The 15,234-nt window shown below is 40.2% G+C and overlaps 3 protein-coding genes across 3 annotated transcripts; 2 read left to right on the top strand and 1 right to left on the bottom strand.

Moving 5' to 3' along the window:
* Window positions 1-2,684: 2,684 nt before the first annotated feature.
* On the bottom strand, window positions 2,685-3,728 carry RB195_019765 (uncharacterized protein; the record flags this gene model as incomplete). The annotated part of the gene is made up of 2 exons (XM_064187769.1): window positions 2,685-2,889; window positions 3,688-3,728. 2 exons carry the CDS (start codon window positions 3,726-3,728, stop codon window positions 2,685-2,687), a joined length of 246 nt encoding a protein of 81 aa, XP_064043650.1.
* Window positions 3,729-7,422: 3,694 nt separating this feature from the next.
* Window positions 7,423-9,893, top strand: RB195_019764 (uncharacterized protein; the record flags this gene model as incomplete). The annotated part of the gene is made up of 9 exons (XM_013446544.2): window positions 7,423-7,550; window positions 7,611-7,689; window positions 7,879-8,009; window positions 8,644-8,737; window positions 8,822-8,908; window positions 8,968-9,066; window positions 9,122-9,202; window positions 9,368-9,652; window positions 9,717-9,893. The coding sequence occupies 9 exons, from the start codon at window positions 7,423-7,425 to the stop codon at window positions 9,891-9,893; spliced, it is 1,161 nt and encodes a 386-aa protein (XP_013301998.1).
* A 4,805-nt stretch (window positions 9,894-14,698) lies between these two features.
* RB195_019763 (uncharacterized protein) lies at window positions 14,699-15,058 on the top strand (the record flags this gene model as incomplete). Its single annotated transcript, XM_013446543.1, has 2 exons — window positions 14,699-14,814; window positions 14,881-15,058. The coding sequence occupies 2 exons, from the start codon at window positions 14,699-14,701 to the stop codon at window positions 15,056-15,058; spliced, it is 294 nt and encodes a 97-aa protein (XP_013301997.1).
* Window positions 15,059-15,234: the final 176 nt, after the last annotated feature.

Raw genomic sequence — 15,234 nt, 5'->3', positions numbered from 1 at the left:
GCACATACAGTTTGATGCTTATACTTTAGTACAAAAACTGCTTTATAATCCTTTGGAAGTAGTTACGGTGCTACAAAAAGCGTTACGTTTGGAGCGACGCGGTTTCCTACAGTCCGCAGGTGATTGGGAAGGTCTATTTTACTGCAGAGATTTTCTGTAGGTTTCTCAAAAACGTGATGGAATGGAGCTCGAAGAGCTCGATGTTTAGCGGACGAATTCCTTTTTTAAGATCGAACCAAAGAATTGATGGAAGGAATACAATAGTCACAGAGGTTTCTGTCTAGTATTCTCAGAAGAAAATACGTGGGAGCAGCGCACGTGTACGGTCGCAGTCTAGTTTTTGTATAGCCGTTGTGTGGGTTCTGTATTCATTTTGGAATTGAGCGTAAAGGTTCAGTTAGCGACCTGAAATCGATTATTTTCTTGCCAGTAAGTCTCAGGATAACTGGTACTGTCGTTTAAAAAAACCCGGAGAACGACGGCAAACATTTGCAATGCTGAAAAAAAGCAGTCACCATCTTCCACCCTCTAGGGATGGAAATAAAGATTTCAATAAATCTTCGTTTCCATACCCATAGTATATTTATTGTTCCAGAATTCGTGCTCTACCGGTTGGCGCTGATTCCCTATGGCTTTTTAAAACAAGAGTACCTTAAAGCTGATGTTTTTAGACACGGCGCCACTTGTATCTCTCAGCTAAAAATGTTATTGACACGAAATACCCCAGAATCTGGAAGCTGTTCTGTTGAGAGGAACTTTAGAAATCCGTTGTATCGGTAAATACGGTAACCACCATCCGTTAGATGATTTTTTCTCTGAAAATATAATGATTGTAATTACTACTAAGTGCTTCAAAATATGCTCTTTCGTTTGCAAAAAATAGACTGCTTGCAATCACAACAAATTACAATGCGGGTTTCAGTAGAGGCGTCACCTGAATTGGAGTCGAACGCGTATTGTCGCGCCCTAAGGAAACTAATCATCACCGAGCGCTTCGCTTTATTTTTCTAAGATCTTATATGTTACTTCAATGCTTACCAGGAGTTGATATGAGACGAGATTTTCAGTAAGATCTAAGCTCATATAAACTTGTGAACTATGAGAGCGACTCTTACGCCTATCTGGAAATGTAGTTGCCATTTGAGGGTTTCAGACAGATCTTTCCACCATACAGTGGCGAATTCTGAACCTAACCTGTTCAGTGTTGCTTCTTCTCTCAGTATTGACAACGTTATCAATGTGCGTCCACACGCGAGCGAGATATGGCTTAATTTATGGTGCGATGAGAACCGGATTAAATCTAACCAGATCGGACCGAACAATTGAAAAGAAAAATAGTACATTGCTCCTCTTAGTTTTTGGAGGCTTAGCTTGGTATTTGGTCCTAATTATCTGGATTGTATCATTTTCAAAGCTATGGCTCAAGAGGGATGAAATGGTGTGCATGATGCTGACGGGGAGAGTGAACTCTTACGAGGAAGGAAGAGTTTTTTAGATCCAGCTATCTATCTAACCTACGACAATGCTACAATAAAAATTGATAATGGTGTGTGTCAAATTTAAGAATATAATCGCTTAAATTTTTGTAGAAGTTTTCTAAAACGTAATATTTATGCATAATTATATGCTAGTCAACATATTTAATTTTTAACCGACTTAAAAAGGTATGTGTACGAATCAAACCGTGATGGCTTTCTCTCAATGGTCTATTCCATGTTGAGATTTTTAAAATTCTCGCATTCTCTGAACAGAACAGACGACGGATGCTTAACATGTAGCAGCTTCAGTTACGCAATGAGTGCCAGGGCAACAAAACTCCAGCAGCTGACGAACAAAACAACTGCGGAAAATCCAGCAGAGTGATAACATAACGTTGGTAATCGTAATCAAAAATCATATAATAATCATAATTACGGTCATAATCATAATCATATGGTGCGCACTCCACTCTAAACAGCCAACTGAATGTGGTAAAAAAACGGCAAAGCAGCAGAGGAGTTCATTTGTCGTATATATATAGTTGCAGATAATATAAATTACCTTTTAAACACCTTTTTATGCAGCAGGGATTAACTCATGACCACTTTTATTCATAAAGAACACCAGGAACGTAACAACTGCCGACCGGATACTGCTAAAGAATGATGTTATTGGGTGGGATGAAAAGAGAGAGTAATAAACTCTGAAAAACTTAGCCAATATACAAGTTTTTTTTAAGAACCCTTCACCATTTCTTCTCCAAGTTTTGACACCTTTACACTAAAATTTCTGTTATTAAACCTCCTCAGCATGAACAACAGATGTTTCAAAGTGCTTCTGATAGTACTTGTGCATTTTTGAAGGGAAAAAGTTGATGTCAAAAGTTAACCATCTTTCTTTTCGTCGTCGCATTATTTAGTTCCTCAAATTTCAGTAATCTCAGACAGTGAAATTTCAGAAATAAAATCTAGAGAGGATTTCGGAAGCAGACCCGGAAAAAAATGAGAAGAAACTTTGCAACAACAAATGACTTCTTAGTGGAAGTAGAAAAGCTGGCAGCCAGATTTTATCAGCGACAAAAGAGACAGGGTCTCCCCTTTGGGTTGATACTTCCATCACAGATTCACAGCAACGTGAATTACAGAGTTGAGCAAAATAAAGCTGTATTTTATATTGCTGGAACGTAACTGTTCGGTTACTTTTTTCTAAGATAAAACGGAAGAACATGAGAGCAATAATAATAATAATAATAATAATAATAATAATAATAATAATAATAATAATAATAATAATAATAATAATAATAATAATAATAATAATAATAATAATAATAATAATAATAATAATAATAATAATAATAATAATAATAGTAATAATGGATGAAATTTTATCGACTTGTTAATTTTCCCTCTGTGTGAGGTTTGAAATAACTTGTGATGTCATAAGTTTGTGATTTTGTTGCTTGACTAGAGACTGACTTTACTCCGATTTGTTTCGAAGAGCGGTTTACTGGATTTGCAAACTGATTACTGGTAGTATCGAAACGATGACGAAGCTTTTTACAAACAAAAGACAAAAAAGTTGCTGCTAGGGAAATCCACTTTGTTTTACTCATTACTAGGAGCTCAACAGTACACATAGAGTATAGTTGATGCACATGGGAGGTGGAGATAGCGGGAAAAATTGAATTGTAATGATTAATTATTACAATTGTATTATATTAATTATCATAATTATCGGAATTCGTTCATGAAGAATTTGAATCTATCTAATCTAAAAAATCTAAAATTTTGAAAGTACAAGAAGAAAGCATGTAGATTGATTACCCCTACGTTGTGTTTTGATTTTTCGAATTTCGTCAAACGGTTCATGTTCATGAAATCGTTGAGAGATGGAATCATCGTTGTAGGCCTCTTGTGGCCCCTACTATATGAGTTTCTGGCCATGCTTACCTCTTGGCAGTGATAGCTCTGAGAAAATTTTATGCAGAACCGATCGCCGATTTCCCTAGAATATTGTTTAGTTTCGCCTGGAAAGTGGCCGCGATAAGTTCCGCCTCGATTATGATCGGGAAAACGAAAACGCCGCAACAGCGATACCCATGGTGTGAAACTGCGAAAGATGCATGCATCGATGCTAGATTAGCATAGAGAATCGTGTCAACAAGGAAAACGTCTCCAGAACTGCTTATTTGATCCGATCATTTACCCAAGCGTGGCGGTTTTGGCGCGGTTTTGGTAGAGCAACATAAGTCACAGGTATCGGATAAGATGTAAATGGAGTCGATCCGGACGGAATGAATTTCTACTTGAGTTCCATTAACGTATACATCAGGTTGTCTGTTCGAAACTGTTCTAGCAAAATTTCCTGCGAGGTTTTAGAAAATACGTACAATAATGGGAAAGGAACGGCAACCAAATCGAAGGAATACGTCTTCAACGAGACTACCGTAAGCTCTTATCTCTTGTATTGTCTTCTCTCCACGAAACGGGGCTATTTGCAGCCAATTAAGCAATTTTCAACGACAATTTAAATTGTTGGTCGGACTGTTATTTGTTTCAGGTTTTATGTGAGAAACAGGAAAGTGTTGAACACGAAAATTCATATTTGTTCTTTAAAAATGTCGATAAAGTCTCACTGATTATTAATCAAGAAAACGCAGGTGCCGTAAACGGATGTTTATAGCTGATAAGCCTCGCTATGTGCTAATATACCGGTCCTCATACGTTTCTTGTGCTATGCGTTTGTCTTCGAATCGGTGCGGACTTACGTCAGAACGGGAAATCAAAACTTGGCATGCTCGACAATGAAATCGCAGAAAAGGCACTCTCTCATTCACGTTTACGTGTCCTGCTCTTAAAAGTGTTAAGACAAGGTGCTAGAAAACTGAAAAAAAAGAAACAACACCGCGCACTAGGTAGAAAGTTTTCGGTTCGAGGCAAAAAATGGCCAAGTTCATGTTCTGTTGCAAACAATCGAGAAGGATCAGAGATGATCAATGGTTGCCGTCTTCTTAGGTATTTATTATGTTTCGATTGGGTTTTTGTCAAAGATTGCTACGAGAAGTACTATAAAGAGATGTACTGCTGCTTCTGTGCTGAACTGTGGTATCGAACGTATATGTGATTCTTCGCCTTGTTGAGTGTTTAAGTTACGTTGTTGTTTCAGGTCACTAAAAGTTAAGATGTGATCAAGAAAGGAGTAATTTTTTTCGAGCAGGGAAACACCAACAATGTTTATGTCTCTCTTGCAGCGAACATGAAGGTGTAGATGACATGGTAGGAAATAAAAAGTCGTTCAACAAACGGAGTTGCAGCTTTCTTTGGCAAGACATATCTGAGGGGGTTAGGAACGTTGAAGTTTTTCATTTGCCCACCTTCTTCTTCTCGTAGCCCTTCTACCACTGTGATGGATTCGAACCCCTTCTCTTCTAAACGCAACGATAAAAATCACACAGAAGTCTTGGGAAATCTGCTGAACGTCAGATAAATAGAGATGTTACGTATTGTTTTGAATAAAAATTGAGATGTTAGATGCTGTTTTGAATGAAAGTTGGAAATGGGGAACAGAATCCACCTACTAACAATTCCGAAATACAATTCAGAAAATAGTTCTGATTGCGGCTCGCGAAGAACCAGATTAGGAAATAGGAATTGCAGCCTTTCTCCTCTTCATGATCAGTGGCAAGCGCATCTGATCGATGAGATTCCTGGTTTAGAGGCTCCTATTATCACGAAAGCTACGAAGTGCTTTGTAAATCATCCTCGAAAGAAAATGGATCTAATATGAAGAGAAACGGAACCAAAACAAACTAAGTCTAACAATGTACTTTTATATTTAACGGTGATAACGTTTAGATCTTCCTACTCAATACCTTAGACTGCTTTACTACTTGTTAAATTAATGTTTATAACCGTTTCTATGATTTCTATCAGTTCCTGCTTTATAATCTTCTAACATGTACCATTCTCTCGCTTTTTTGATGTCCTAGCCTGGTAACTTAGTGTCCCCTCGAAAATGGTTAAATTTTATCCATCTACCACTCTCACAATGCCCTGCAGCAACCAAACACCCGATGCTTATAGAGATTAGAAAGAAAAATGTTGGGAAAAGAGCACTGGAGGATCTGCGATAGAGTTCGAAGCTAGGATTCCATAGCTTCTAATGATCAGAAGTAATGTACGTTATGAGAATCAGTTGCTCTTAAGCCACGCCTCCGGAATTGGGCTCCTGCAGCTTCGGCAAGTACCCTTGTGTCAAAACGCTCCCGGATGTATAATTAGCTGTCATTATCTAACACAACTGAAATAAGTTCTCCAGGAGGCTGTTAACACAGTGGAACATCAATACTAAGGTAAAAGGAACTATTTGGATTGCATCCCCAGTTGGAGGTTCCAGGGACCTTCCAGTTATTATCCGCAGAAAAATACCAAACTTTGATGCTGCTACATGAATGCTCTTTGTTTTTTCTTCGCTTCCCGAAGGAGCCTAACAAAAAATTCTCTTTATGTGTTTGTATATGTCGTTTGCACTTATGATTCTACGGTGACAAAAAAGTGCGACACGTTGTTGACGTTATACGTGCGCGGACCACACACGCACACTCATCACAGAATGTGCGCCAGGAGATCAAGCATATATTACAAACCGGGATCGCCAGTGGCTGCTGCGGCCAGCCAGGTCGCCACTGACCGCCCTCCTGGCGAGAAGCCGTCGCCGAACCTATAAAAGCGATCATTCCGGAGATACGTTGTCTACAGTGGACTTCCCACTTCGTTGCCCAAATCATAGCATCTTCATGTTGTTTTATATGCTGTACTGTTCTTCAAAGAAGTTCCCTTAAGTGCGACCGGTCTGCCGCTAATTACGAATTGTGGAGTTCTTCCGACCATTGTGTTTTCCAGAAGGGAACAGTTTTGCAGTTTAAACAAGATTTGAAATTTCTCTGCTACCATCTTTCCTGTGTTTAAAATTGTCTCAAACTGGTCAAGTTGTTTCAAATGATATGCTTGCTGAAAAAGTGAGAACATCAGATTTGGGAAAGAAAAGCTCCGGAGAATAACGAAATACCTCATTAATTGTTCTCACGTACTCCATCAATAATTTAAAATGAATAATTATACCGTACTCCGTGTACCAAGGCTGGCTTTAATATCAAAGATACGCGCATGTTGCAAAAATGAGATGAATTAATGGCATTAATTTTTTGGTTGGCACAGGGTAATGTCATTCATTGTCATTTGAGTCTATCAATGCACATTAGCCCGTATTAACTAAATTTATGTATGATAATTACTGTAGTCAGCTTTGTATGTACGGAATGCTCTTTTGCACTTGCTTCAGGCTGAAAGTTTCGCAAAAAAAATGCTCGTTTGGTAGACCAAAGCAAAAGTACTGATTATAAGGTCCTAGGAAGCTTTTCCGCGTTCACATTTCTCCTCAGACTTCTCGAACGGCAGAACATACGCTCAAAAGCACATTATTCCGATGAACTAATCACGAAAGCTGGAGTTTTTTAAAGCGTGGTTAAAAGTTTTGCTTCATGACATTTTTTGTGTAGTGCAACAAAATCGCAGCTACTGGTAGTGACCTCCGAAATATCTCAAAACAGTGGAATCTGTAGCACCTCAAGGAGCTGATGCCAGTAGCAGGTTAGCCAGTTTCATCGAAATCCGCGCTCGATAAAAGTTCAGAAGTTCACGTTTACATTAGTGCTGATAACTTCGTTGTGACCACAGTTAGTGATGCCGCCATTATTATTCTGAAAAAAAAAGAAAATGGAAGAAAGCAAGAATTTTTAAGAAGATCACTGCACTATGTGATAACTCCTTGTCATTCATCAATGTGAAAGAAGAATTGCGAATTCGGATTATTTTTGTATTTACGTATTTCGCATTCGTATGAATTCAGGTTTTCGGCTAATCCAGGATTTTCTCCTTTCAGATGTTGCGTTTCGTGCATTTTCTATGCCTCCTTGCTGTGACGTACGCTATTCCCGTCGATAACGGTGTCGAAGGAGAACCTGAGATTGAATGTGGCCCCACTTCGGTAACTGTGAACTTCAACACAAGGTTAGTTGATACCAGTGATATGCGCTGCGTTACGTCATCCGAATTGTTGCTCGTTTCTAGAAATGCGTTCGAAGGACACGTTTACGTGAAAGGCCTATACGATCATGAGGAATGCAGAAATGACGAAGGAGGACGACAGGTAATACAGCATGTCTTGCGAGAATCACCGCTAGTAGCCTTATGTAAACTCACCAATTTGAAGAAAAAATTGAAGGCCGTGGCAGTAAGGCGTTGATTTAATGCTTGTTTTGTTTGCTCGCAGCGCCCCTGCCGCTGATTTTTGTTGCAATTATGGTTAACGACGACAGAATGCTGTTTATGTCTTAAGGTGGCTGGTATTGAATTGCCGTTCGATTCGTGCAACGTGGCTCGTACTCGTTCCTTGAATCCTCGTGGAGTGTTCGTATCCACCACCGTCGTCGTCTCGTTCCACCCTCAATTCGTCACTAAAGTTGACAGGTTAGTCAGACCATGGTGCAACTGTCAGTTCGTTGCTCACTTCGTAGGGGCTTACGTCACAGTGCAAACCTTAAGAAGTCGTCTTCGAGAGGATTGATTGAGAATTGAAATTTTAAAAAATCCACTTCTTTTATTTTTCAAACTTCCAAATCGTACGAAACTCCTTTGAGAGAAACCGAGAATGAAAGTATGTGTTCAGCTTAGCGTCACATATTCGCTCTGTCGCTTAATCCACCGCTAACACTTACTTGTGAGGTCAGACTAAGTGTAGCGAGAGTAGGTTTAAATATTGTAAAGTCGATATAATGGAAACCTATAGTCGGCGTCAAATATGCTCAATCGAATAAACGCAACGACGCACGCTCTGTCTCTCTGCGTTGATCCAATTCAAAGTCCATCTGGATATACTCGACGGTGACTATAACATTTCCGTGTCTACATATGATCGTCCCATCATAAATACAATAATCATTGCTTGAGAATTCTTTTTGTGTTGTAAATACTTCCACAGTTCCTTACCGCTTGCTTCCAATGGAAGAATATTCTAATCAAATTCAAGTGAACTAAAATCTATGGAGAATACACACTCGGCTCAATTTCCTTCGAAGTCCTAAAGCCTCATTTTCACTTTCAGAGCTTACCGCATTCAATGCTTCTACATGGAGGCCGACAAGACAGTATCTACACAGATCGAAGTTTCTGAACTTACAACTGCCTTCCAAACACAGGTAAAGACTGTAACGTCAAACATGGCATTACAAATAAGATTATCCCTTGAACTAAGGTTACATCAGCTAAGAGTTAACCTTTAGGTTGTTCCTATGCCGATCTGCAAGTACGAGATCCTCAACGGTGGCCCAACTGGTGAACCTGTTCAGTTTGCAACCATTGGACAACCAGTAAGTCATGACAGGAAAACCCTCGCTCATTCAGGACTTTTTTCAACAGCGGTTTCCAGGTGTACCACAAATGGACTTGCGACTCCGAGACTATGGACACTTTCTGCGCTGTCGTGCACACTTGCACGGTCGATGATGGAAATGGGGATACCGTTCAGGTAGTATCTGTAACGCTGTCCTTCTGAGGCGCGGAAATTACTGAGGGATTTTTAGATCCTTGACGAGAACGGATGTGCCCTCGACAAGTTTGTTTTGAACAATCTGGAGTACCCGACTGACCTCATGGCTGGACAGGTGATTGTTACTGAAGTCGTAAATTAGCGTAAGCATAGCGATTAGAAGGAAATAACGCCTTTCTTCATAAATTTCCACGCGGAATTAAGACATTTCTGCTGGTGGCGATTACTTTGATTTCCCGTTCTTTTCTCGTCCAAAATTTGAAAGTGATTGTCTATTCAGGAAGCCCACGTCTACAAGTATGCTGATCGCAGTCAACTGTTCTACCAATGCCAAATCAGTATCTCCATTAAAGAGCCGAGCTCTGAATGTCCACGACCCCAGTGCACTGAGCCTAAAGGATTCGGAGCTATAAAACATCAACAACAGCCACAGCAACAAGTACAACAGCAACAACAACAACCCGCTCAATTCTTCCGAGTGCTCAAGAAGAGAGCGGCGTCTGCTTACGAAAATGTCCTTGATGTTCGTGCCGAAATCACTGCTCTTGAAGTGCTCGAAGGAGAAGTGAGTTTTATCTACTTATATTATGTTTTGATTCCATTACGTTCACTAATGGATCGAGTTTCAGCTGCCCGGTCTGCCAGCAGCTCTTGGTCTGACTGCAGAACCGTCACAGATCAGTTTGGCATCAGAAGGCGTATGCATGTCACTGCACATCATGTCCGTTCTTGTCGCAGGTCTTATCTTCACGCTGATTCTCAGCGTCGTCTGCACAGCCCTCTGTCTTCGAGTGAAGAAATTCTAGGAAATTTAAGCATAGGACAAGAATTGTTATGCTTCAAAAGCAATTTTCTTATTTATATACATGACCGTTGTGCAATCAACAATAAATATTATTTATCTTGTTTTGTGTAAGAGACACTTTTTTCTTACGACAACATGGAAGGAAACGATTTGATTTTCGAAAATGCTCCAGAGTTGTTTCATGGTTCTTTTCGTAAATGCACCTAAATAGGGGGAAATAGTGCCTGTGCATATCGTCAGCAAGATCCAGAGAACCCAGCAGCAGATGCTGTCGTTTGCTTATTATTCCACTTTCACCCAATTTACATACGCAGAACATACACATTGCATACGTATACTCTGAAGACCGCAGCAGCGGCGAAACGTTAGCCAGAATAAAGATCGACAATAATCTTGGTTTTGCTCAGAAAAGTGGAGCACGATCCAACTCCAGTGCAATAAAAAAAAGTCGAATTTGATACTTACCTAAAGGATATACCTAAGATGCTTCAGAAAATGTGCTGAGAACATCTCTTTTAATCTATACTCCTCGTTTCAAGCAGTCTCTTATATTTTAAGCCGTTTCTTAATCACCTATATAATCAAATGTATAAGTGCCAAAGTCTTTAAGGTGAATAGAATTGTTTCAGCCTGTTTAGACTCTATTCGTCATAACGACAATATCCCAGGCAACAATGTCGGATCAGACAATTCTTATGGCATAAAGTTACTAAACCATGTTTATTTAGGTAGCTGGGTTTGATTTTGAGAACCAGTCCCTTAGGGTTGTTCCTCACCAGGAGCAAATAGACGATTAATGTTTGAATATATGAGAGTTATTGGAGTTTCCAACATCGTGGATGTTGAAGTCTGCGAATTATTGAAGAGATTTCTGAACGACATAGTAAAGTAACGTGTCATATTACTATTAGAATGTGAAATCTATTAGATTTGAATAGATGTATTGACTTCAAACCAAAAAAAAAACTTGAAGCCATTGACACGTGGTCACAATGGAACCAGCTCATTTCGAATAATGGTCGTAGCATGGTCCAGGTGATGCATATGTTATCACACAGACAAGTGCGTACGTATTACTAGTTAAAATGACAGAAACCTTTTGGCTATCAAGAGGCAGAAAAGCAGAAAGAAATTACTAGAGTTCTGTCAGAATCCTTTACTGGTGCATGTAGAATGTTATGTCTTTATTTGTTGCATCCTGTTACTGTAGGTGGTATTTTCACCACAGTTCTCTTATCGATTTTGTAAGCTTGAATTTGAGTTGTAGTGAACAGTCATCGTGCGCGTCAGTCACGTGACATTACGCCGGAAACCCCTGGATAAAGAGCTCGCTCACAGTTATGGGGAGTCTTAGTTCACTGCTACACCTCATGGGAAAGAGCCGAGTTTCGATTTTCGGTGATTGGACAGTGACTCGGTTCACCTGAGAGCAAGTCCCAAGCCACTAGTCCAATGCGTCTCAAAGCGTCTCTTAGAGGTTTTTCTGGACTCGAAAATATCCGTAACAAGTCTCTAAGGTGAACAACCTCTAGTCACTAGAGTAATGTAGGTAAGCAAGTTCGGCAAATCAGATATGTAACTTCGGGAAAAGGATCAACTCTAGTGACAGGGACGGTTGGCCTGTTAACTGATGTTTGTGCCGCCTTGTGGACATTTTCAGGTGTGTGCTTTGCTTCGGGCCTAGTTCCGAACAAAAAGTCGAACTGGAACTGGTACGAACTCGGGGAATCGAACTGTCGAATTAAAACAGAGGAGACAAGTGGTTATTGCGGACGTTTACTGACTTTTGCAGAATGCTCTGAATGTTAAATCGTAGTAATTCGGGTAAGGGCGGATAAACGGCGTAGGCAACTATGACTCCCTTTAGGTAGCTAAATGGCATCTCAGTTAACTACTGATGCGCATGAATGGAATGACAATCCGTCCCTAACGAAGATCCTAATGGAAATGACGATCATATTCATCACTATTGAAATTCCGAGTTGTGTTCATTTTTTCCACAGTACAGGAGACAGTTCATTTTTCGTAGCAGTCCCCTCAAATCCGGCAGAAGAGAATCTGACAAGCATTCACAGGAGTGTCCCATCTGAGTAACAAGTGATGTGAGGTGGAATATCAATTTTGTCGAAACGAATCGTATATCGGGAGAAGATGATTGGATAGAAAGTGCATTCACCTCTCGGCCAGCACACAGACCTGAGTGAAGGTGGTTTGTGGTGCCGTACCTGTAAGAGATAATCACTTTAGTCTCCCTTCCAGTGACATGTCATAATTAGGTAACAAATAGAGGTTGCATTTTGTTTATGGATAAATTTAAAGGCATCACCCCACGAATCTGAAATGGTACGGATTTCCGGTGGAGTATTCGTATACGGGGTCGTAGATTATGGGGAGGAGGGTGATTCCGTCCATTTCTTACTAGTTGCCGTAGAAAACAGCCAGGAAGATATGGCTTCGAGCTTTCCGGCGCACTATTTTCTACTAGGAGTTCGGTTGGAGCGCGCCAGCCCTGTGCGGCGCCGCATCTTCCGGGCCTGCATTTTTTACGGCAATTAGGAAGAAATGGACGGAATCACACCCCTCTCCGTAATCTACCATCCCGTATACGAATACTCCACCTGAAATCCGCACCACCTCAGATTCGTGTTGTGCTGCCTTTAATATAACTGCAGTGCACACTCTTACCGCGTTGAAACAATAGTTCAAAACTACATCAAAGCGGTTCATGCCACGCCATGAAGTATATCGATAGCTTCTATATGTTCTTACTTCACTGTCAGAATTTGGTTGCTGACAACTAAGAAACGGGCAACTTGAGAGGAAAGAACAGCAAATTTTACCCGAGTGATTGTTCAATAAGGTAAGGGACTTGTGTGTCGGCAGAGACTTTAGAATATAAAACGCTATCTATCGAATAACTAGATAGTTAGTTCATACAGATATCTATCAACCAGCGAGACCAACAAACACCAGAATGGGAGACGTTGTGTCTGATGAGTCTCAGCTTACGAGTGACAACAGAGAGCCACGCCCACTCACAGCTTGAATGGGTCACAATTGTCGCAAAGACGACAACCTTTGAATGGGGCTACTCAGAGATTCACGCGGGAAAATGTGAGAAAACTGTTCTACACGGTTTCTCCCTTACAGCCTATTTATGCGTTGGTCGTCTTCCTCATGGAAGATGGATAGATGATAAGATGGATAATTCCATACTCTAGCTATGATAGAACATCCCTAAGCGAGACTGCGCAGTCCTGTTTAATTGCGACTTGTGAAAAAAATTGTGCAGAAGATTAAATAAGCAATGATGCTCTCTAGAGTCGGCGTACGGAGGGAAATAAGCAGAATCACATGCTTGGCGACGTAAACTCCCAGCGACAGAGGCAAGGAATCGCACCAACGACTCAAAAAACTCGTCAGAAAGGAAACGAGACGAGTAGGTTCTAAGACAAAGAAAATTCTACTGCAGAAGGGCAAAGTTACCCAGGAGAGTTTCAGGGGAAGCAATGGGTCTTTTAAAGTAAAAATGAGCAGATAGCAGACGATGAAGGGAATGCAGATAATCCAAAGAATACCGAGATAGGTTCCACTCGTCAGTGTGGACATATATAGCAAAGTTCTTGCTCAGATTTGAAAGCAGGGAACGTAATTCAATAGCTAGTTCAATTAACATGTGTTTCAACTGCACTCTAAGTTTTTAGAAATTTGGAAAAGAAACATCATCAGCTCCCTCTCCCAAATCTGTCGAATACTCACCGGACCAAGTTCGAAAACGGTTCCAACATTTACAGCAAGGAAAGGTTAGTTACATAGTAACCTAGTGATAGCACAAGACAAAGTTGTTATTAGAGGAATTCACATACAATGCTTTGTTGTTTCATTGTGAATTGATGACAGAAATCAAGGAAGTAAGAAATAGTAGCGTGATTTTCGAACTTTCAAGCAATGTTGTGACTCTCTACGTTGTGGTTCTCTATGTTTCTACAAAACAAAATCTACACATCGAAGATCGCACTTTGACATGGATGTTAACACTTTGATCGCACTTTGACATGGATGTAGACGTAATGACGTAATATTGCCTGACGTTATGTTAAGCTGTTAACTGTTTTCCTTCTTGATGCCTCGTTAAAGTTGTTTTATTTCACTTTACTGTACTCTACATTATTTGAAGATGGTAGTAATTACTTGCAATTAGTGAGAAGAATTTGTTTTTCTCAAGTGCGCCTTTTGTGCCGAATTGAAGATATCCGTAATCGTCACAGACTCGGTGCCTGAACGCATTGTTTGGCACCCGATTACTGTAGAACTTCCACATATCTGGGAAATTAAGTCATGAAATCCTCATCATACCTCACATTTTTATGCAACAGTTAAGAGAATAAAACTAATTTTGTACACAAATCAAGAACAACGGATGAATGGTCTTTTGATTTTTTCCCCTAAAAAACATCCAGGTTCCCTTTCTCAGAAAAAAAAACCGCTTATTGAAGGAACACACATCCATGAAAAAACAACAGACAGTATAACGAACGCCTAAAACAAGAATGTTTTTTGACTCGGTAATGGAAATTCTTTGTCATGAATCATAGTTGTTTTTACAATCAAGAGCAGTAATTAACACCAACTAGTTTTTTAAACAACAGACGTGGGTCAACCAGTTCCTGGCTATTGGCCAAAATTGCTCAACTCGATCGAATTTGACGAAAACCATAGGTGCACTGATGTGAATGTTTGCCAAACTATCTCCCGAGTAGTATAAAGTCAGGTGGTTGAAAAAAATGGGACTAAAGTAGGCGTAAAATGAACACCTTCCTGTTGCTGGCTCTTGTCTTCTCCGTTCTTCTGCTGTCGCACGCATCACCTGCCCTTCAAACACCACTTACTGAGGAGCAATTGGCAGAAGCCAGGGATGCTATGTGAGTTTTCTTGCCTTCAGGTACCTCATTTTTATTTTGTTCTATCGAAAAAAGTCTCAATTCCAGTTCCAATCGTGTGAAACGTTGGGGAGGATGGGGCTGCTGTGGCGGTGGTTTCGGTTTCCCAGGAGGATTTGGTGGAGGCAGCTATGGTAACTCGTACGGTATGAGCTCTAGCTACAGTATGAATGCGTACAACGGCGGCTATAACAACGGATTCTTTGGAGGATGGGGAAAACGATGATCTCGTCTAGGATCAGATTTCGTGTATGAATCAATAAATATTTGATGATTTACTGTTGTGGACATAGATAAGAGCTTCTTCATTCATGTTATCACCACCACAATCGCTGACAACTTTAACTCGGTAAAAGGGTCTGCAGCTTTGATGGAGACAACCTTGATTTATTTATTCTATCA

The sequence above is a fragment of the Necator americanus genome, chromosome II, assembly GCF_031761385.1.
Source record: "Necator americanus strain Aroian chromosome II, whole genome shotgun sequence".
Lineage (NCBI taxonomy): Eukaryota > Metazoa > Nematoda > Chromadorea > Rhabditida > Ancylostomatidae > Necator > Necator americanus.
Note: the sequence above shows the minus strand (reverse complement) of the source record. Positions and strands in the feature narration are given on the sequence as shown.